Raw genomic sequence first — 21,879 nt, 5'->3', positions numbered from 1 at the left:
CCTTATCCTCCATGCAAATACAGCAGAGGATACCCTAAAAGAGATACTGAAGCTTTTGATTTTTCTTTCTCCCTGGGATGATGGGATCCATAAGTTGGGTCCCCCAGCCCACAAGACAGGTGCAAGGAAGGGTGGTTGGAAGATTGTGAGTTATGACAGGGAACATTATTTCTTAGGTTCCTTGGGTATATAAAGCTCCCGACTATCTGTCTATCATGGATAAAGAGTGAACATGGTCCCCTCTCCACAAATGTGTTTTTCTCCTCGATTATTACTGTAAAGGGCTGAAGTTACACCAAGTTCTGATACATTACTTTTTCGTGTTATTTTTGAGACAGGATCACAGTCTGTCGCCCAGGCTGGAGTGCAGTGATGCAATTACAGCTCACTGCAGCCTCGATCTCCCAGGCTTAAGGGATTCACCCACTTCAGCTTCCGATCTAGCTGGGACTACAGGCACACGCCACCACACCCAGCTAGTTTTTGTATTTTTTTGTAGAGACGGCATCCACTATGTTGCCCAGGCTGGTCTCGATCTCCTGGCCTCAGGCAATCCTCCTGCCTCAGCCTCCCAAAGTGCTGGGATGACAAGTGTGAGCCACCTCGCCAGGCCTTCACTTTCTTTAATGAACAATTATCAGAGTTTCATCTTAGAGGCAAAAGTGGCTACTGCCAGCCAATCTGTCTGTGGTGTTGGAGGGGAATCTGGCTGATTCAGACGTTTCAGATGAACTTTTAAATTAACCTACATGATGATTATCCTAAGGCCGTTTCCTCCTCCGTGTTTTTCTGATTCAGGGTTTGGAGTTTTTCAGAGGCTTTGTTACAAAGAGCATCTCCTGGTCGGGCACAGTGACTCACGCTGTAGTGCCAGCACTTTGGGAGGCCGAGGCAGGCAGATCACTTGATGTCAGGAGTTTGAGACCAGCCTGGCCAACAGGGTGAAACCCCCGTCTCTACTAAAAATACAAAAATTAGCCAGCCGTGGTGGCGGGCTCCTGTGAATTCCAGTTACTGCAGGGGCTGAGGCAGGAGAATCCCTTGAATCTGGGAGACGGAGGGTGCAGTGAGCCGAGATCACGCCACTGCACTCCAGCCTGGGCGACAGAGTAAGTCTCTGTCTCAAAAAACAAACAAACAGCATCTCTCGCCTACAGTGATTTGAGCTGTGGTCTTGTCTCCTTGGGTTTCTCTATCAGTCTGACCCCATTTACTCTATCTCCCAGGAATGCCTCAATATTTCTGGTGGACCGCTGACACGCTTTCCTATTTTCCTCTACTGTCAAGAATTGACCCTTGAAAACATTTTCTTCCCAGTTCGATGGAATGTTGAGTAGGGCACGGGATCTATCTGCCATCTTGCTCCAATCATCTGGTTTTAGATATTGTATGTACTTTTGTCACTATATACGTGTAATTTTTCTCAATTTGGTTTTCTAAATGGTTATTATTGGTATGTAGAAAACCTATCTATTACTGTATATAATATTTTGTTACCTGTCTAGGTGCAGCCTCCCCTGCATTTTGGCACAAGACTCAATCTGTTTTATTCTCCAAAAGAAAACTGACAGGCTGGGCGCGGTGGCTCACGCCTGTAATTCCGCACTTTGGGAGACTGAGGAGGGTGGAACACCTGAGGTCAGGAGTTCGCGACCAGCCTGGCCAAGATGGTGAAACCCCATCTCTACTAAAAATACAAAAAATAAATTAGCCATGCGTTGTTGGTGCGCGCCTGTAGTCCCAGCTACTAGGGCAGCTGAGGCAGGAGGATCACTTGAACTCAGGAGGTGGAGATTGCAGTAAGCCGAGATCACCCCACTGCACTCCAGCCTGGGCGACAGCAATTCTATCTCTAAAAAATAAAAAAAAGAAAAGAAAAAGGAAAAAAGAAAATTCACATCACAGGCAATAGATAGCTATAAAAGGATACTTTATGAAAGATTTCACAGGAGAGACTGATGGAAAGAAAGAAGTATATATTTTACAGAGCTAAGCAGTTCACTGCAAAAATCAACAGAACTGCCTTTTTCTCCAAAAATAGTACCCCTAAGCTATATTACTACTGGTTCTTCTAGTCCTTCCCCCTATTCCAAATCCTCAAATTGTCCATTTCCTTATTGGGATAATTTTCCTCTGCCCAGATCTAGGTCCTCCACAACACTTAACACTGTCTTTGGGTGTTTGAATGCCCATTGTTTTTAGCTCAGGTTTCCAAGGAAACAGGCTTTGGGCCATACAGGACACATCTAGGCAGACTATACTGAGAAACCATGCCTGGAATGGTGCAGGGGGAGAGGAGAGGAGAGGCAATTTATGTAACTGACTCTCACTCCTGGTTCCTTTTCTTATTGGTCAAAATTTACCCCACAGGCATGAACTCCCCCACACTTCTAGACTGCATCATCTGCCCCTTTGACAGCTGTCTGGGAAGCCAGATCCCACACTTTGAAGTATAGTGTTTCATACAATCCCAAAGTGGTAGCAGAGGCCAGGCATGGTGCCTTACTCTGTAATTCAATGCCATCCCCATCAAGCTACCAATGACTTTCCTCACAGAATTGGAAAAAACTACTTTAAAGTTCATATGGAACCAAAAAAGAGTCCGCATTGCCAAGTCAATCCTAAGCCAAAAGAACAAAGCCGGAGGCATCAGACTACCTGACTTCAAACTATACTACAAGGCTACAGTAACCAAAACAGCGTGTTACTGGTACCAAAACAGAGATATAGATCAAAGGAACAGAACAGAGCCCTCAGAAATAATACCGCATATCTACAACCATCTGATCTTTGACAAACCTGACAAAAACAAGCAATGGGGAAAGGATTCCCTATTTAATAAATGGTGCTGGGAAAACTGGCTAGCCATATGTTGAAAGCTGAAACTGGATCCCTTCCTTACACCTTATACAAAAATTAATTCAAGATGGATTAAAGACTTAAACATTAGGCCTAAAACCATAAAAACCCTAGAAGAAAACCTAGGCAATACCATTCAGGACATAGGCATGGGCAAGGACTTCATGACTAAAACACCAAAAGCAATGGCAACAAAAGCCAAAATTGACAAATGAGATCTAATTAAACTAAGGAGCTTCTGCACAGCAAAAGAAACTACCATCAGAGTGAACAGGCAGCCTACAAAATGGGAGAAAATTTTCACAACCTACTCATCTGACAAAGGGCTAATATCCAGAATCTACAATGAACTCAAACAAATTTACAAGAAAAAAACAAACAACCCCATCAAAAAGTGAGCGAAAGATATGAACGGACACTTCTCAAAAGAAGACATTTATGCAGCCAAAACACACATGAAAAAATGCTCACCATCACTGGCCATCAGAGAAATGCAAATCAAAACCACCATGAGATACCATCTCACACCAGTTAGAATGGCAATCATTAAAATGTCAGGAAACAACAAGTACTGGAGAGGATGTGGAGAAATAGGAACACTTTTACACTGTTGGTGGGACTGTAAACTAGTTCAACCATTGTGGAAGTCAGTGTGGCGATTCCTCAGGGATCTAGAACTAGAAATACCATTTGACCCTGCCATCCCATTACTGGGTATATACCCAAAGGATTATAAATCATGCTGCTATAAAGACACATGCACACATATGTTTATTGTGGCACTATTCACAATAGCAAAGACTTGGAACCAACCCAAATGTCCAACAACGATAGACTGGATTAAGAAAATGTGGCACATAGACACCATGGAATACTATGCAGCCATAAAAAATGATGAGTTCATGTCCTTTGTAGGGACATGGATGAAACTGGAAACCATCATTCTCAGCAAACTATTGCAAGGACAAAAAACCAAACACCGCATGTTCTCACTCATAGGTGGGACTTGAACAATGAGAACACATGGACACAGGAAGGGGAACATCACACTCCGGGGCCTGTTGTGGGGTGCGGGGACGGGGGAGGGGGAGGGGGAGGGAAAGCATTAGGAGGTATACCTAATGCTAAATGACAAGTTAATGGGTGCAGAACACCAACATGGCACATGTATACATATGTAACAAATCTGCACATTGTGCACATGTAACCTAAAACTTAAAGTATAATAATAAAAAAATTAAAAAAAATAAAGAAAAGGTTTTCAAGGGTCAATTTGTAACAGTAGAGGAAAATAGGAAAGCGTGTCAGCGGTCCACCAGAAATATTGAGGCATTCCTGGGAGATAGAGTAAATGGGGTCAGACTGATAGAGAAACCCAAGGAGACAAGACCACAGCTCAAATCACTGTAGGCGAGAGATGCTGTTTGTTTGTTTTTTGAGACAGAGACTTACTCTGTCGCCCAGGCTGGAGTGCAGTGGCGTGATCTCGGCTCACTGCACCCTCCGTCTCCCAGATTCAAGGGATTCTCCTGCCTCAGCCCCTGCAGTAACTGGAATTCACAGGAGCCTGCCACCACGGCTGGCTAATTTTTGTATTTTTAGTAGAGACGGGGGTTTCACCCTGTTGGCCAGGCTGGTCTCAAACTCCTGACATCAAGTGATCTGCCTGCCTCGGCCTCCCAAAGTGCTGGCACTACAGCGTGAGTCACTGTGCCCGACCAGGAGATGCTCTTTGTAACAAAGCCTCTGAAAAACTCCAAACCCTGAATCAGAAAAACACGGAGGAGGAAACGGCCTTAGGATAATCATCATGTAGGTTAATTTAAAAGTTCATCTGAAACGTCTGAATCAGCCAGATTCCCCTCCAACACCACAGACAGATTGGCTGGCAGTAGCCACTTTTGCCTCTAAGATGAAACTCTGATAATTGTTCATTAAAGAAAGTGAAGGCCTGGCGAGGTGGCTCACACTTGTCATCCCAGCACTTTGGGAGGCTGAGGCAGGAGGATTGCCTGAGGCCAGGAGATCGAGACCAGCCTGGGCAACATAGTGGATGCCGTCTCTACAAAAAAATACAAAAACTAGCTGGGTGTGGTGGCGTGTGCCTGTAGTCCCAGCTAGATCGGAAGCTGAAGTGGGTGAATCCCTTAAGCCTGGGAGATCGAGGCTGCAGTGAGCTGTAATTGCATCACTGCACTCCAGCCTGGGCGACAGACTGTGATCCTGTCTCAAAAATAACACGAAAAAGTAATGTATCAGAACTTGGTGTAACTTCAGCCCTTTACAGTAATAATCGAGGAGAAAAACACATTTGTGGAGAGGGGACCATGTTCACTCTTTATCCATGATAGACAGATAGTCGGGAGCTTTATATACCCAAGGAACCTAAGAAATAATGTTCCCTGTCATAACTCACAATCTTCCAACCACCCTTCCTTGCACCTGTCTTGTGGGCTGGGGGACCCAACTTATGGATCCCATCATCCCAGGGAGAAAGAAAAATCAAAAGCTTCAGTATCTCTTTTAGGGTATCCTCTGCTGTATTTGCATGGAGGATAAGGCACTCAATATCTAGTAGCCGAATGTTACATTTGTGTAATACAGAACTATACTGGGATAAAATAGAATTTGTTTCCTCTGAGACACAGGTAGAGGTACGTCCACACTGACCTGAGTGGCAGCCACCTTTTCCTGCAGTGCCAGGCAGGGCATGCTCACAGACCTGGGGAACCTCTACTGCTCCTGGAGCCCCAAAACCTCCTTCCTGGCACCCTCTCCCTCTGGTGGCTGTGGCAGCCCCCACTTGGCCTTGGGTCTCCCCTGCTTCTTTGCCTGCCCCTCTTCTGCCCACCCTGCATATCTCTGTCTCCCACTGTCCCTGCTGTGATCACGACTGCCTCTCCCTCCCTGCACTTTCTCTTTCCCAGGGCTCCTTGTCTTGGGAAAATGAACCCACAACCTCTACCTTGTGACTGGGGACAGAAGCCGGGGCTTGTTCAATTCTCCCTCCCTCCACCACACACACCTGTCCTCCTTAATGTTTCTGAAGTCAGTGAGCTCCAAACTCAGCCCCTCCTGCACCTGCCAGCTGTGGGACCTCAGACAAGACGCCTACCATCTGGCTGGGACTCCGTCTCTCATCTAACATATAAGCATAAAGATGATAGTGTCCTCCTTCCAAGGCTGGGGAGAACCGGGAGGACTTGATGTCTCCATTCACACACAATGGTTGGTTCGAAAATAGACTCCCATCTGCGCTCCCCTTCCGCAGACCTGTTTCCCCTCCACACTGTGCAATGGTACATGTGAGAAAGAACTGGCCCCTTCCGAAATCATCATCCCCACCCCAGCCCCCAGGCCCTTGGTTGGTGAGACCCTTGATGGGCAGTCTCATGCTTCTGTCCAGGGGACTTTCCCACCGTTGCTCCCCTGCATGGAGACTGAGTGGACTCTTCTATTCCCTGTCCATCACGGTCTACAGTGCACGCATCTTCCTCATTCCTCCACGTTCCCCAGATGACGATTTCATCTGTGTCTCCTTCCACATACTCCCAAATGGACCGTCCCAGCCCTTGAACTTGAAAATCATTCAGAGAGCAAAGGCCCAGATGCCCAACCACCTGCTGCAGAATCCTGCTCCAGGACTGAAGTGTATAGTCTCTATCAAAATAAAAACTGGAGGCCAGGCGCAGTGGCTCACTCCTGTAATCCCAGCACTTTAGGAGGCCAAGGTGGGAGGATTGCTTGGGCCCAGGAGTTGGAGACCAGCCTGGGTAATATAGCGAGACTTTCTTGACAAAACCTAAAAAAATTAGTGGGTCATGATGGTGCGTGGCTGTAGTCACAGCTTCTCTGGAGGCTGAGGTGGGAGGATCCCTTGAGCCCACAAGTTCAGGGCTGCATTAAGCTATGATCGTGCCACTGCACTCTAGCCTGGACAGAGCAAGACCCCATCTCTAGAAGAAACAAACAAACAAACAATACCAACGACTGGAAATATCTTCCTCTAGAATGGTGGTCAGGAACATCTGTCTGCCTTGTTCCCTGATGTCTCTCCAGCACCTCGAACAGTTCTCAGCACTAGTACACACTCATTAGTTTTTTGTTGAATAAATGACTCCTTTGACACATCAATTCCACTTCTAAGAATCTTTCCTAAAGAAATATTCACACACGTGCACAGAGCTGTGTGCACAATAATGAGAGGTGCAAACAACTGGGGAACGTTTGCAAGGGTTTATTAACTGTCAGTGACTGATACAAGGGAATCGGATGAGGGGAGTACATGCTGAACAGGAAACAGAGTGAGGGGGGCTTGACCAGGACGCGTGGCAATGGAGAAAAGCAGATGGGAGATGCTTATACTGGTACTTGGTGTGTGTGTGTGTGCGTGTGTGGTGTGTGTGTAAATGCAGAGGAAAAAATCGGAAATTAAACACTCAGACCTCCCCTCAGTAGTCACATCTGGGGAGAGAGGAGGGTAGTGCTGTTCTATGGAGAGAATACCTGACAATACTTGTTTTCTGAGGTAGGTGCATGGATACACAAGCCGAAATATGCGTTAAGCATGTCTTGCTCATCAACGAAAACGCTAATGTCTAACAGAATGGCACACTGCAAGAAAATACAGCGGAAACGCCAACATCGAACTCTTGGCACACTAAGAAAAATGACGCTCAACTTTTCACTGTTGTGAACACTTGCTTTCACTTGCTATGCACCTGATGACGAGGGGTCCGCAGCCATGCCCATGTTCGTGAAAGGTCACCACGTTCTGCTTCTCATCATGGGCATGTGTCATATCCCCGAGGCTGAGGCAAGAAGAGAGAAGGAAAGTAAGTGGCAGTGAGTTCCCACCACGTGACAACTCAATCTCAACTCCTCCTGACCTGCAGACCCTGCACACTCTGATTCTGCCCTACCTCAGGACCTGCACACGCCTTCCACGGTTCCTCGAAGTGAACCGTCTGTTCATGCCACAGTGACTTCTTCGCCTGGGTTTTCAATTCCTAGGCTAGAGGAAGGTGTGGCCCGCATATCAGGGCTGACCTGGGGTTTGGGAACCCACAGCATCCTGGGTAGGGAGCAACCTTGGATATACAGGGCAGGGAGTAGAAAGAGCACGGTGGCTCATGCCTGTAAACCCAGCACTTTGGGAGGCCGAGGCAGGTGGATCACGAGGTCAGGAGTTCAAGACCAGCCTGACCAACATGGTGAAACCCCGTCTCTACTAAAAATGCAAAAATTACCCTGGTGTGGTGGTGTGCACCTGTAATCCCAGCTACTCAGGAGGCTGAGGCAGGAGAATTGCTTGAACCTGAGAGGCACAAGTTGCAGTGAGCCAAGATCGCGCCACTACACTCCCGCGTGGGCGACAGAGCAAGACTCCCTCTCAAAAAGGAAAAAAAATAGAAAGAAAGAGCATGGGAAATCTCATCATTCAGCCTCAATGCTGTACCCTAGAAAATTATGAGAAGGGAATGGTTTGGGGAACAAGTGATAAGATGGGATACCAGTACCATAACAGAATAGCACATCTGCAGGGATGTGGGGGATGAGCGGAAGGTTCACTTACGGAGTTACTCGTCATCTTCCTCAGGGTCGCTGATCTCTTCATAAATCACCAGCTGCTTTCTCTCACGCAGTCTGTGGGTGAAGGCATGTCTTCCCCTTTTGGGTCCTATGATGGGGAAGAGTTGGAAGATGAGGGTTGGGTAGATTGGAGAGTGTTAGGCTCTGTTTTCTCAAAAGAAGGAGATGCCTCTCCCCTCCCAAGTGCCCCGGACCTTCTTTATCCAGTTTTTCACATTCCCTGGTTTAGAGAGGCTGAGACCTTAGATCCACACCAATACAGGCCAAATGCAAATTAAAGTTTTAGCTTCTGGCTCCTTCCGTTGTCAGGTTAAATTCCCAACCTCTTCACTTATGGGAACATTCACCGATACCTCCTTTCATTCAGCATGTATTTGTTAAGGGCACACAGGCATACCTTGTATTATTGCACCTCGTTTTTATAGTGCTTCACAGATACTGCAATTTTTTGGGGGGAATTCTCACCAATTTTATGCTTTTCCATTATTAGTATATCTGTTATAGGGATCTGTCATTAGTGAGCTTTGACATTATTATTGCAATTGTTTTGTTGCTCTTTAGTCTTTTAAAATAATTTTTGTTTTTTATGTTAGTGGGTACACAGTAGGTGTATATACTTATGGGGTACGTGAGATGTTTTGATACACGCATGCAATGCGTAATAATCACATCATGGAAAATAGGGTATCCATCCCCTCAAACATTTATCCTTGTGTTACAAACAATTCATTTACACTCTTTTAGTTTTTTTAAATGTACGATTAAGTTATTATTGACTATAATCATCCTGTTGTATGTAATTGTTTTTGGGGTACCATGAACTACACCCATAGAAGATGACAAACTTAATCGATTAATGTTGTGTGTGTTCTGACTGCTCCACCGATGAGCTCTTCCCCATCTCTCCTCCTTTTCTTGGGCCTCCCTATTTCCTGAGACACAGCAACACTGAAATTAGGACGATTAAGAACCCTACAATGGCCGCTAAGTGTTCAAATGAAAGGAAGAGTCGCATGTCTCTCACTTTAAATCAGAAGCTAGAAATGGCTAAGCTTAGTGAGGAAGCATGCTGAAAGCCAAGATAGGCTGAAAGCTCGGCCTCTTCCACCAAACAGCCAAGCTGTGAATGCAAAGGAAAAGTTCATGAAGGAAATAATAGTACATAATGCAAAGGAAAAGTTCTTGAAGGAAATAATAATACTAATACTCCAGTGAACACACGAATAAGAAAGCAAAACTGCCTTACTGCTCAAATAGAGAAAGTTTGAGTGGTCAGGATAAAACGTGAAACCAGCCACAACATTCCCTTAAGCCAAAGTCTAATTCAGAGCAAGACCAGAACTCTCTTCAAGTCCATGAATGCTGAGAGAGGTGAAGAAGCTGCAGGAGAAACGTGTGAAGCTAGTAGAGGTTGGTTCGTGAGGTTTAAGGAAAGAAGCCGTCTCTATAACATAAAAGTGCAAGGCGAAGCAGCAAACCCTGATGGAGAAGCTGCAGCAAGTTATCCGGAAGATCTAGCTAAGGTCACTGATGAAGGTGGCTACACGAAACAACAGATTTTCAGTGTAGATAAAATAGCCTTCTATTGGAAGGAGATGCCATCTAGAACTTTCATAGCTAGAGAGGATTGACTCCAACTTTGAAAGAAGTTCTACTGTGGGTAAAATGCTATCCAATAGCGTCACATACTACAGAGAAATCCTTCATGAAAGGGAGAGCTAATCGATGTGGCAAATTTCATTGTTGTCATCTTTTAAGAAACTGCCACAGCCACTCCACCCTTCAGCAACCACCACCTTGATCAGCCAGCAGCCATCAACACCGAGGCAAGACCCTCCACCAGCAAAAAGAGTGTGACTCACTGAAGGCTCAGAAGATTGTTAGCATTTTTTATCGATGAATTATTTTAAAATAAAGGTACGTGCATTTTCAGACTTAATGCTATTGCACACTTAGTAGACTGCAGTATAATGTAAACGTAATGTTTTCATGCACTGCAAGACAAAAAAAAAATGTGTGTGACTCACTTTATTGCAGTGGTCTGGAACCGAACCTGCAATATCTCTGAAGCACACCTGTATTGGGTAACAGGCATTGAGCTGAGTAAGATATGATCCCAGGTTATCACAGATAGAATTGCTTGAGCACCTTTCATGTCATCAGGCCTTCTAGATTAAATTTAATGTCTCCAAACAATTTATGAACTATGATTCTTTATTTCCATCTTATGGACTAGGAACCTGGAGCTGAGGAAATTTGGAAGACTTTCCCCAAGTCACGTGGTTTTTTTTATATGGATGACAACTCCAGTCTGTGTCTCTGGAAGTCATGTCTAACATCTCATCTGGAGCTGGGCGAGCTCCTCAGCCCAGCCTGGACCCTGGCTTGTCTGGGGTCCATGCCACACACCCAGTCCACGCACCCGAACACAGCCAGGGAAGCCAGAGGGGTTGTTCCCGAATTCTTTCCTCTTACCAGATGTCTTGTTAATCTTCTCCAAGGTACTTGGATTTCCCGGGGGGCACAGCTGTTTCCCATCATTTTGTGGGCCAGATGCCTCTGGCACTTCCTTCAAACCATTTTCTTCCTCTGCTGGCTTCTTGGGCATGATCTTTACAATGTGAAGGTCGCAGATAAACAGTATCAGTGACATTTCTACAGTGCTTTAGAGCTTACAAAGGGTCTTCACGTGCATTAGCTTATTCAGTGCTCTCAGCAAGACTGGGAGAGTTACACAGGCCTAAATTAGGAGAAACCTGGGAGGTTAGAAGGGAAAGGAGTGGCCTAAATGAATGGGCTTTCCAGGGCTAGAATGCTTATCTTCACACTCTTTTAAGACTCACATTCTTGCAAACAGCAAAAATCTCCATTTAATTGAGAGTTTGGTATACAGAAGATTTGGAGAATAGCATTCTAAGAATTCACAAGGTCTAGAAAAGAAAGAGCTTCTATAAAATACAAGGGATGCCATATAAGCTTGTAGACAGCTGCTGGGAGAGTAAATGTAAAAACATAGAGAGGCGATAAAACACTGCTGGGAAAGATGGTGTGGGGAGATGAATACAGGGACAGGAGAGGTAAAGAAATGGTTTGCTGAAATTAAACTAGGCAGCAAAGAAAGCAGTACCAGACATGGCATACTACCCTACCGAGGCGCCAACATTGAATGTGGAATTAAGTGAGGTGGTACCCATACCAACTCTGGTTGCATTGGGATGTGTCACTGACCAACAACCTTAAGCTACTTCTTTTTCCTTTTTTTTTTTTTTTTTTGACACGGAGTCTTGCTCTGTTGCCAGGCTTGAGTGCAGTGGCGCGATCTCAGCTCACTGTAACCTCCATCTCCCAGGTTCAACCATTCTCCTGCCTCAGCCTCCAGAGTAGCTGGGACTACAGGTAGGCTCTAACACGCACCGTTAAGTTTTCTATTTTTAGTAGAGACAAAGTTTCACCATGTTGGGCAGGATGGTCTCCATCTCTTCACCTCGTGATCCACCCGCCTCAGCCTCCCAAAGTGCTGGGATTACAGTCGTGAGACACTGCGCCCGGCCCTTAAGCTACTTTTTATTCAGCTTCCTCACTTACGAAATAGTCAACAGTACATGTAAAATAGGCTAAGAGAGAGTGCTCTCTGAGCTTGTAAACACTGTTTAAATGTAGTAATAATAAAAAACTAATACTTTTCATGATCCTTCTTTGAATTTGGTCTCCACACTGGCAACCCAACTCCCAGATCCCTTTACCCTCCAAACCAGAGTTGGATCTGCAGTTGTGGGATCACTCATTCAGGGGCCTTCGAGGGATCCCCTGGGCTGGGACAGGGGCTGCCCGGATGCCCCAGGTGCAGACAAGGCCATCAAGGAGCTCACAGTAGGGAGGGGCCAACAGTCAAAGCGATTCATAAGCCATGGGAGTGGCCCCGGTAACAGGAGAGGCCAGCTGGTCCTTCCTGTTGCGAGAGTGGGTGTCTCAATGGAAGCACCAGGAGGCCCTATGGGGTGAAGCCCTAGTGAGCAACATCTGAACTTCATAAACAAATGCAAACGTGAATGAGCTTTAAATGGCTTGGAGCTCTGGATTAGACTACCACTGCCACTGCGCCCCAGGAAAATTCTTTAACATCTCTGTACCCCGATAGCCTCATTTTATTATTATGTTGCTGATAACTATGATCTAAAACATGAACTATGATTCTTTACTTCCATTTCATGGACCAGGAGTCTGGATCTCAGAGAACTTAGAAGATTTGCACCAAGTTACATGTCTTTTATATGGGTGACAATTGAAGTGTGTGGCTTGATAGTATTTGGAGATAGTAATAGAAACATCGTCATAGAGGTCTTCTTAAGGATTAAATAAATTAACCCATGTGAACTGCTTAAAATAGTAATCTGGCATCACTATGAAAACCAAAGAAGTATTAAGGATCACAACTGTTAATATTAGCAAGCCGTCGGTGCCACATAAGTTGTTGTGATAGACATGGGCAGAAGGAGGCAGTGAGGGCATGTTTGATATTCTCCCACTCTTATCAGTGTTCGCATCCGTGCAGGGACAAACGTTCTCTGGTCCTTTAGATTTGAGAGACACTCACCTTCGGGAAGATTCTCTGGAGGCTGCCGAAAGTCATCTGAGGACGTTCAACTGAAAGAGAATACATCAGAATTTTTCTTTGTTGGTAAAGATTTCCAAACTCTAGAGAGACTTCTGTCGCATGAGGGCATTCTGCAGCAGAGGTTGTGAGTCCACTCGTTGTTGAGGAGTTATTTGAGATTTGCTTCTGAATTATGTTTAGTCATGGTTGGTGCATTTATCTGTGGCATCAATTCAGAATTTTCCATCTCGTGGTTTATCACATGGGTATTAAACCCCATCACAGTCTCATCTTATTCCATTACATATCTTTTACTTTTTCCCAAATAGTTAAATTGATTGGTTGGGAATCTAAACTGTAATCACTCAAGATGTGCAACAACTAAAAATCACTGTACACTTCAAATGGGTGAATCTTATGGTATGTCAATTAAGCTGTTAACTGTGTGATGAACCATCGATGATTTAGTCCAGTGGCTCTGAAATATTTTCAGTATAAATATTTGGCACTCATTTAATGTCAAAAACTTGGCAGATACTCAAGCACTGGATTTTCAGACCTCTTATAGTGATTGTGGGAGATCGTAGAATCTGGCCTGTTTAGTTGGGAAGTAATAGGTCTATGGGAGACAGTTTGGACATTCTGACCTTGTCTTGTAACTGTGTTCTCAGAGCAGAAGAGCAAGTAAACACATATGTCCCCTTTATATTCCTGAAATGCACAAAGATCTCTACGCGAAACTTGTCTTTTTTTCACCCTATATTATCTCTGCTCACTGAGAAGTGGGAAAGCTCTCTGTGTGTTGGATGAGAGATCACTCTTTCAAACTCTCTTCCAAGCTCATCACGGAGAATTGGGGTTGTTGGGGAATGTGAGGACCATTTGGTTTTGATAAAATACAGGGAAACAGCAGTGCTTATTACATAATGTGTTCATCACCCTCACTCCTAAGATACTTATCCAATACCTACATGCTGTTAATGAAACAAACTCTGGAAGTTTTTGGCGGATCTACAGTTTTAACATTTTCTTTTTTTTTATTTTTTCACTTTTCACATTTTCTTAAATGTCCTTTGATTCATTAACAGTGCTTAGGAAGAACAACATGTCATTTAAAAAAGAAATATTTCAAAAACACAGAAAAGTATGGGGAACAAAACTGAGTACAGTCGGGTCTCAACATTACCCCACAGTTATCTTAGATCTGATTTATTTATTCAGAATATTAGCAATAGTATAAACAGTCCAGGAGTGGTAGCTCACGCCTGTAATCCCAGCATTTTGGGAGGCTGAGGCGAGTGGGTCACCTGAGGTCAGGTAGTTTGAGGCCAGACTGGCCAACATGGTGAAACCCCGTCTCTACCAAAAATACAAAAATTACCTGGGTGTGGAGGCGAGCGCCTGTAATCCCAGCTACTCGGGAGGCTGAGGCAGGAGAATTGCTTGAACCTGGGAGGTGCAAGTTGCAGTGAGCTCAGATTTTGCTATTGCACTCCAGGCTGGGTGACAAGAGTGAAACTCTGTCTCAAAAAAAAATAACAATAACAAAAAACACAAAACACACTATCAGCAAGTCACAGCTGAAGCTGTCTGTGCAGCACTCGTCAATCCCTGCCCTCCCTCCCTCCTCCACTTACAGCCAGTCACCTTAATTTGATGGCGTTTTATTCACATTCATGTTTGTATACATTTACCATTTACTTATTATCCATAAAAATATATTTTCTTGTTTTGCATGTTTTAGAATTTTATGTGATTGGCCTCTGTAGTTAACTTTCTGCATGCAATTTTTTTTTTCACTCAGCCCCGATGTGTATGAGGGAACAAATGCCTGAGGATCTTTCCCAGGTAGCTGAGCTGAAAAGCAATTGGGCTTGAGGAGACCCTTTCCAGCCCCTTCCAGTCTACTCACCCTGATTCCTGTGGTTTCGATCGTTACCAAAATCATTCCCGTGGAAGTCTGCAGCCCGTTTACTACACATGAAAGGTGGGAGGGTGACCTTGAAACCTAGAAAGGAGCAAAATGTTTATTTCTTAAGAGACAAGCTTGGGCCTGGCACGGTGGCTCATGTCTGTAGTACCAGCCCTTTGGGAGGCTGAGGCTGGAGGATTGCTTGAGGCGAGGCGCTCAACACTAGCCTGGGCAACATAGAGAGACCCACATATCTACAAAATATAAAATAAAATTAGTTGGGCATAGTGGCACGTGCCTGTAGCCTCAGCTACTCCATAGGCTGGGCAGGAGGATTGCTAGAGCCCAGGAGTTCGAGGCTGCAGTGAGCTATGCTTGCACTACTGCACTCTTCCCTAGGTGACAGAGTGAGACTCTGACTTAAAAAGAGAGAGAGAGAGAGAGAGAGAGAGAGAGACAAGCCAAGAGAAGGAAGGGACGGTGTGCGTGTTGGGTGAGGGGGTGCCGGGATGCCACAGAGACAGTTGGGCTCATCAGAAAAGACGCCTATGGGAGAGAAACGTGCAGGATCCAGGTATGAGCTCCACTGTGGCCAGTCCCTGCCCTCAGCCCTGACAGGATACAGAAGAGGAGAACACCCAGAAGCTGCCTTGTGATTTTTCCCTGCACAAAAGGAAAATGTGGGGTACTTTCTGCAGCCTAAGAAGTAGCCAAAACAGGAAAAGGGATGCTCATGTGTCCCCAGACTTGTCTGTTTCTAGAACTTTCTGTTACCTAGTTTAGTCATGACCTCATAGTTTAGCTTCATATACACATAGACGATTTTCTCCGAGGATTTCATCTTTTCCCACTCTTCCTTAGAGAAGTATTTGGCAATATCATCGAAGGCCTGGAAAAAAAAAAAAAAGGAATTCTGGCAGTGACTCAGCTAGGCATGTCTGCCATTCAGCTGGAGCCGCTTCCTGTGTGCGGGATCTGAGAAGTGGGGATGATAGTCTGTCCTGGTTGATGCCATGGCTAACTGACAGAACATGAGGGAACTTCCCTAGCTTCTCCCCCGCCACACAGTAGGGCTTTAATGCTGCTGGCTGGCTCTCTTCCCACCTTCCAGAATGGAGTGGGAGTCACCAAATGAAGTGCAAGGTCAGAGACTTGTCTCCAGGGATGCTAGGTGATGACAGAGCGAGGGTGGGAGGCTCCCAAGGGTCCAAATCTCCCCTGAGACCCTGCTCCTTGTCCCTAGTACCTCTGTCCTCCCCTCCTCAGAAACCTGGTCACCCCACACTGTCTCCTGGGCCACTACCCTGCCCCCTCCAGGTCACCTCACCTTTCGTAACTTCTCTGATATTTGAGCATCATCCCTGGGTCTCCTTGCAAAGGCGTCGTCTCCGTTCATGGCACTGGGAGCAGTCTCACCTGCGAGAGAAACAGCCTGAGTCTTTCCAGCCTCAGGACCTTTGGTGCTCTGGGCGGGGTGGTGCACCCCTGTAGTCCCGGGGCCGAGGCGAGAGGATCGCTTGAGCCCAGGAGGAATGATTTGAGTGAGCTTTTTTTTTTTTTTGAGACAGGGTCTCGCTCTGTTGCCCAGGCTGTGTTGCAGTGGTGCGATCGTGGCTCACTGCAACCTCCGCCTCCCGGGTTCAAGCGATCCACCACCTGTGGGCCTCCAAAGTGCTGGGATTACAAGCGTGAGCCACCACGCCCAGCCCAGATTTTTTAAGTTACTACAGAGCTCCTAGGAAAAATCCCATACCTGAAAAAGTTAGAAACTGACAGGAAGAATTTGAGATGGCGACCTGCCTCACATAAATACATTATTAAAATTAGATAAGAAATGCACCACGGGGGAGGGGAGGGGTAGGAAGAATGGAAAGAGAAAATCAGCGCATGCTTACCCTGATTGTGGAAGAATCAAAAGAGCAAATCGGAGTGTGCGTACTCCGAATTTAAAGTAGCCAATCCAAGGGGACGCTTTCGGCGGGAAAATCAGAGTCTCCCCTCCCCCCCGCCTTGGGAAGGTTCTGTCCCTAGAGCCTGGACTGACAGACGCCACATCAGCTTCGCTTGTTCCGCCTACTGTTCTGACTTCTAATTGGCCAGATGGAGTTCACTGACTGCCCTGATTGCTCCATCATCCTTGGGCAGTGACATTGCAGAATGTTGTCGCCTCCTCCAGCCACACTTTGTGCGACAAAGTGGGTGGTCCTCAGGCGCCATCAGGAGATTTTGAACTCTCTGAAGACCGTCCCTGGATCTTGGGTTAAACATCTGGATTCTAGTCTGAACCGTGGGAAGAAAAAATAGTCGATCTGTGATTTTTCTATTTGAAAGACACAATGTTTTCCAAACTAGCACATTTGCAGAGGTTTGCTGTCCTTAGTCGTGGAGTTCATTCTTCAGTGGCTTCTACATCTGTTGGAACTAAAAAAACAGTCCAAGGCCCTCCAACCTCTTTTATTCTTATTTTTTTTTCTTTTTTTTTTTTTTGTAGTTTTCTTTTTTTTTTTTTTTCTTTTATTATTATACTTTAAGTTTTAGGGTACCTGTGCACATTGTGCAGGTTAGTTACATATGTATACATGTGCCACGCTGGTGCGCTGCACCCACTAACTCGTCATCTAGCATTGGGTATATCTCCCAATGCTATCCCTCCCCCCTCCCCCCACCCCACAACAGTCCCCAGAGTGTGATGTTCCCCTTCCTGTGTCCATGTGATCTCATTGTTCAATTCCCACCTATGAGTGAGAATATGCGGTGTTTGGTTTTTTGTTCTTGCGATAGTTTACTGAGAATGATGATTTCCAATTTCATCCATGTCCCTACAAAGGACATGAACTCATCATTTTTTATGGCTGCATAGTATTCCGTGGTGTATATGTGCCACATTTTCTTAATCCAGTCTATCATTGTTGGACATTTGGGTTGGTTCCAAGTCTTTGCTATTGTGAATAGTGCCGCATTTTTGGAAGGGAATCTAAGTGTGGTGCACACAATTACCATCCTTTACCTGTAGCCCTGGAGAGAGGAAAATGTATTTACTTATGGGATGTGATTGTGGTATTGGTTACATCCGCCTTGGTCAATCCTCCCATCTCGTTCTCGGGACTACAGGCATGCACCACCCTGCCCAGGTTTGTTTTTGTTATTATTATTATTATTTTTTAGTTGAAACTGGGTTTCTCTATGTTGGCCAGGCTGGCCTCAACCTCCTGGGCTCAAGGGATCCTCCCGCCTCCTCAGCCTGGGGACCACAGGCATGCACCACCCTGCCCACGGTATTTTTTTTGTTTTTCAGTAGAAACCGGGTTTTGCTATGTTGCACAGACTGGCCTCAACCTCCTGGGCTCAAGCAATGCTTCCACCTCAGCCTCAGGACCATAGGCGTGTGCCATTCTGCCCTGATAATTTTTTTTAGGAGAGACAGGCTTTCGCTATGTTGACCAGGCTGGTATCGACCTTCTGGGCTCAAGCAATCCTCCCACCTCAGCCTGGGAACTACAGGGGTGAGCCACCCTGCCCATGCTATTTTTTGTTGTTCTTCTTGTTAGTAGAAATGGGGTTTCACTATGTTGGCCAGGCTGGCCTTGACCTCCTGGGCTCAAGCAATCCTCCTGCCTCGGCCTCGGGACCACCGGCACACACCACCCAGCCCCCACTAATATCTTTAATTTTTCTAGTAGAGACAGTTTTGCTATGTTGTCCAGGCTGGTCTCTACCTCCTGGGTTCAAGTGATCCTCCCGCCTCGGCCTCGGGACTGCAGGCCTGCACCACCCTGCCTTTTGCTATGTTTCCCAGGCTGGTCTCAACCTCCTGGGTTCACTCAATGATTTGAACCCGGGAAGGGGAGGTTGCATTGAGCTGAGATCCCACCACTGCACTCCAGCCTGGGTGACAGAGAAAAACTGTCAAAAAGAAAAAGAAGGGAAGGGAGAAGGGAAGGGAGAAGGGATGGGAGAAGGGAAGGGAGAAGGGAAGGGAAAGGAGAAGGGAAGGGAAGGGAAGGGAAGGGAAGGGAGAAGGGAAGCGAAAGGAGAAGGGAAAGGAAGGGAAGGGAAGAAGGAAGGGAAGAAAGGGAAGGGAAGATGGGAAGGGAAGACAGGAAGGGAAGATGGGAAGGGAAGAAGGGAAGGGAAGAAGGGAAGAGAAGAAGGGAAGAGAAGAAGGAAGGGAAGGAAAGGGAAGAAGGAAGGGAAGGGAAGAAGGAAGGGAGGGAGGAAGGAAGGAAGGAAAGAAAGAAAGAAGGAAGGAAGGAAGGAAGGAAGGAAGGAAAGAAAGAAAGAAAGAAAGAAAGAAAGAAAGAAAGAAAGAAAGAAAGAAAGAAACACCAGCTGAGTCTCCGTAAGAACAGTAAGCTTTGTGGTATTTTAACTTACCCTCGTCCCATCTCATGATCCCAGCTTGGTTCTGTTTATTGTTGATGAAATACAGACAGGAGTGGCCAGAACTGGTAGATGGCTGGCTGTTGATCATGAAAATGTTAGGCCTGATATAGTCCTCTTTGGAAAGGCCCTTTCTGGGGGCTGATACTCTGTGTCTGCGGTGCTGTGGAATGATAACATAATGCTGACCATTAAGCCAGGGGAACGTGGGTCCACATACGGTGGCAATCCACTAGGCTGCCAAGTGGCCATCGCAGCCCTTGAAGTTTTAGAAGAAGAAAACCTTGCTGAAAATGCAGAAAAAATGGGTATTCTCTTGAGAAATGAACCCATGAAGCTACCTTCTGATGTTGTAACTGTTGTAAGAAGAAAATAATTATTTTATTTATGTATTCATTTGCTTAAGTCACAGGTTCACTCTGGTTGCCCAGGCTGGATTGCAATGGTGCGATCTTGGCTCACTGCAACCTCTGCCTCCTGGGTTCAAGTGATTCTCCTGCCTCAGCCTCCTGAGTAGCTGGGATTACAGGCACGCACCGCTATGCCCAGCTAACTTTTGTATTTTTAGTAGAGACGGGGGTTTCACCATGTTGGCCAGGCCGGTCTCGAACTGCTGACCTCAGGTGATCCACCCACCTTGGCCCCCCAAAGTGTTGGGATTACAGGTGTGAGCCACCACGCCCGGTGTGGAAAAGAATTATTAAATGCTATTGTTATTAAAGAAACCAAAGATTGTGCTGCTTGGAAAGTGTGTGTCTAAGACTTCGAGATAATGGACTTCTGGCCAAGCCAACCCATGGCGACATCATCAGGTTTCACCTCTGCTGGTGGTCAAGGAGGATGAGATTCCAGGGTCAATTGTTATCATTAACAAGACCATCTTGTCGTTCTGAGTGTAGCAGCCGTTTTCAGTGGTCCCTGGGAGCCGGCTGGAGACAGGTGGTCCTGTAAAAGCTCTGCTCTTAATGTGGGCACATTCCACTCCCATGTGTCTTCAAAACCTTTTCGTGGAATATATGTTTTTTGCAGTTGATACATACTAGAACAACGTTTATGAACCTGCCCGTTGCTTTGTAACGTAAGTAAGAGAATTTAATGGCATCTATATTCAATGAATGTTTTGATGTGCATGTGTACTTTCTAAGGTAAAATGCATCTATGTGTATTGACAGCCTTTAAATCACATCCTTCAGTATAATTTATATATGTTTTTATAATTTCCATGCTAGTATAAATGTTTTGTATTTGAAAATGTTATCTCTGGGGTATTACATAAATGGCTTCACCTTATAAAGTCAAATCATTGTTATCATTGAATTTTAGGAAGGATGAATGGTTAAGCATATATAAAATACTAATATTAAGTAAACTTCATGTTGGCTAACACCAGGATGTATTCTATGGATGTCATTATTTTCAATTAAGAATTAGGGTTTAACATTCCTGAATTGCTTTGAGTGCTTGATTAAAATTTGTAGAAAAATGTTTGTTTATTTTTTATTTTTATTTTTATTTTTTTATTTATTTTTAGCAGAGACGGGGTTTCACCGTGGTCTCGATCTCCTGGCCTCGTGATCCACCCGCCTCGGGCTCCCAAAGTGCTGGGATTACAGGCATGAGCCACCACCGCGCCTGGCCAAAGAATGTTTATTTTTAATAATTTTTTAAATTTTAAATAAAGCTTATATTTCAGAAAAAAATAAGATACAGATCATGGCCAGGTGCGGTGGTTCACGCCTGTAATCCCAGCACTGTGGGAGCCCGAGGTGGGTGGATCACTTCAGGTCAGGAGTTTGAGACCAGCCTGGCTAACAAGGAGAAACCCCGTCTCTACTAAAAATACAAAACTTACCAAGCATGGTGGCACGCACCTGTAATCCCAGCTATATGGGAGGCTGAGACAGGAGAATAGCTTGAACCAGGAAGACAGAGGTTGCAGTGAGCTGAGATCGTGTCACTGCACTCCAGCCTAGGTGACAGAGTGAAAATCCCTCTCGGGAAAAAAAAAGAAAGAAAGAAAAAAAAAGGTACAGGACATTTCCATCACCAAAGTGCTATCCCTTGTGCTGCTCATTTTTAGTAATACCCACTCTCCTCCCATCCACCATCCCTAACCCCTGGCAACTACTAATCTTTTTCATTTCTACAATTTTGTCTTTTCTACAATGCTGTACAAATGAAATCTTATAGTATATAACATTTTACAGGCTTATTTCACTCAGCATAATTCCATGGAGATTCATCCAAGATATTAATATTTTTGTATCAGTAGTTCATTGTTGTTTTTGTTGTTGAGACGGAGTCTCACTCTGCTGCCCAGGCTGGAGTGCAGTGGTGCGATCCCGGCTCACTGCAACCTCTGCCTCCCAGGTTCAAGAGATTTTACTGCCTCAGCCTCCCGAGTAGCTGTGACTACAGGCGCGTGCCACCACGACCGGGTAATTCTTTTTTTTTTTTTTGAGACAGAGTCTCACTCTGTCGCCCAGGCTGGAGTGCAGTGGCGCAATCACTGCTCACTGCAAGCTCCGCCTCCTGGGTTCAT

At 45.5% G+C, this 21,879-nt stretch overlaps 1 protein-coding gene across 3 annotated transcripts; it reads right to left on the bottom strand.

The window, feature by feature from the left end:
* Positions 1-7,076: 7,076 nt before the first annotated feature.
* Positions 7,077-20,015, bottom strand: LOC117974339 (protein SSX4). 3 transcript variants are annotated; one of them, XM_034949752.4, is made up of 7 exons: positions 16,285-20,015; positions 15,732-15,846; positions 14,958-15,053; positions 13,046-13,095; positions 10,927-11,062; positions 8,435-8,539; positions 7,077-7,670 (listed from the first exon to the last, which is right to left on the bottom strand). In XM_034949752.4, exons 1-6 carry the CDS (start codon positions 16,351-16,353, stop codon positions 8,439-8,441), a joined length of 567 nt encoding a protein of 188 aa, XP_034805643.1. In that variant the 5' UTR covers positions 16,354-20,015; the 3' UTR covers positions 7,077-7,670; positions 8,435-8,438. The 3 variants fall into 3 exon arrangements, with proteins under 3 accessions (XP_034805643.1, XP_054962310.1, XP_063457924.1); XM_055106335.2 differs by adding an exon at positions 9,229-9,383 and having other exon boundaries at positions 7,148-8,539; XM_063601854.1 differs by having other exon boundaries at positions 7,148-8,539.
* Between the last annotated feature and the right edge of the window lie 1,864 nt (positions 20,016-21,879).

The sequence above is a fragment of the Pan paniscus genome, chromosome X, assembly GCF_029289425.2.
Source record: "Pan paniscus chromosome X, NHGRI_mPanPan1-v2.0_pri, whole genome shotgun sequence".
NCBI lineage: Eukaryota > Metazoa > Chordata > Mammalia > Primates > Hominidae > Pan > Pan paniscus.
Note: the sequence above shows the minus strand (reverse complement) of the source record. Positions and strands in the feature narration are given on the sequence as shown.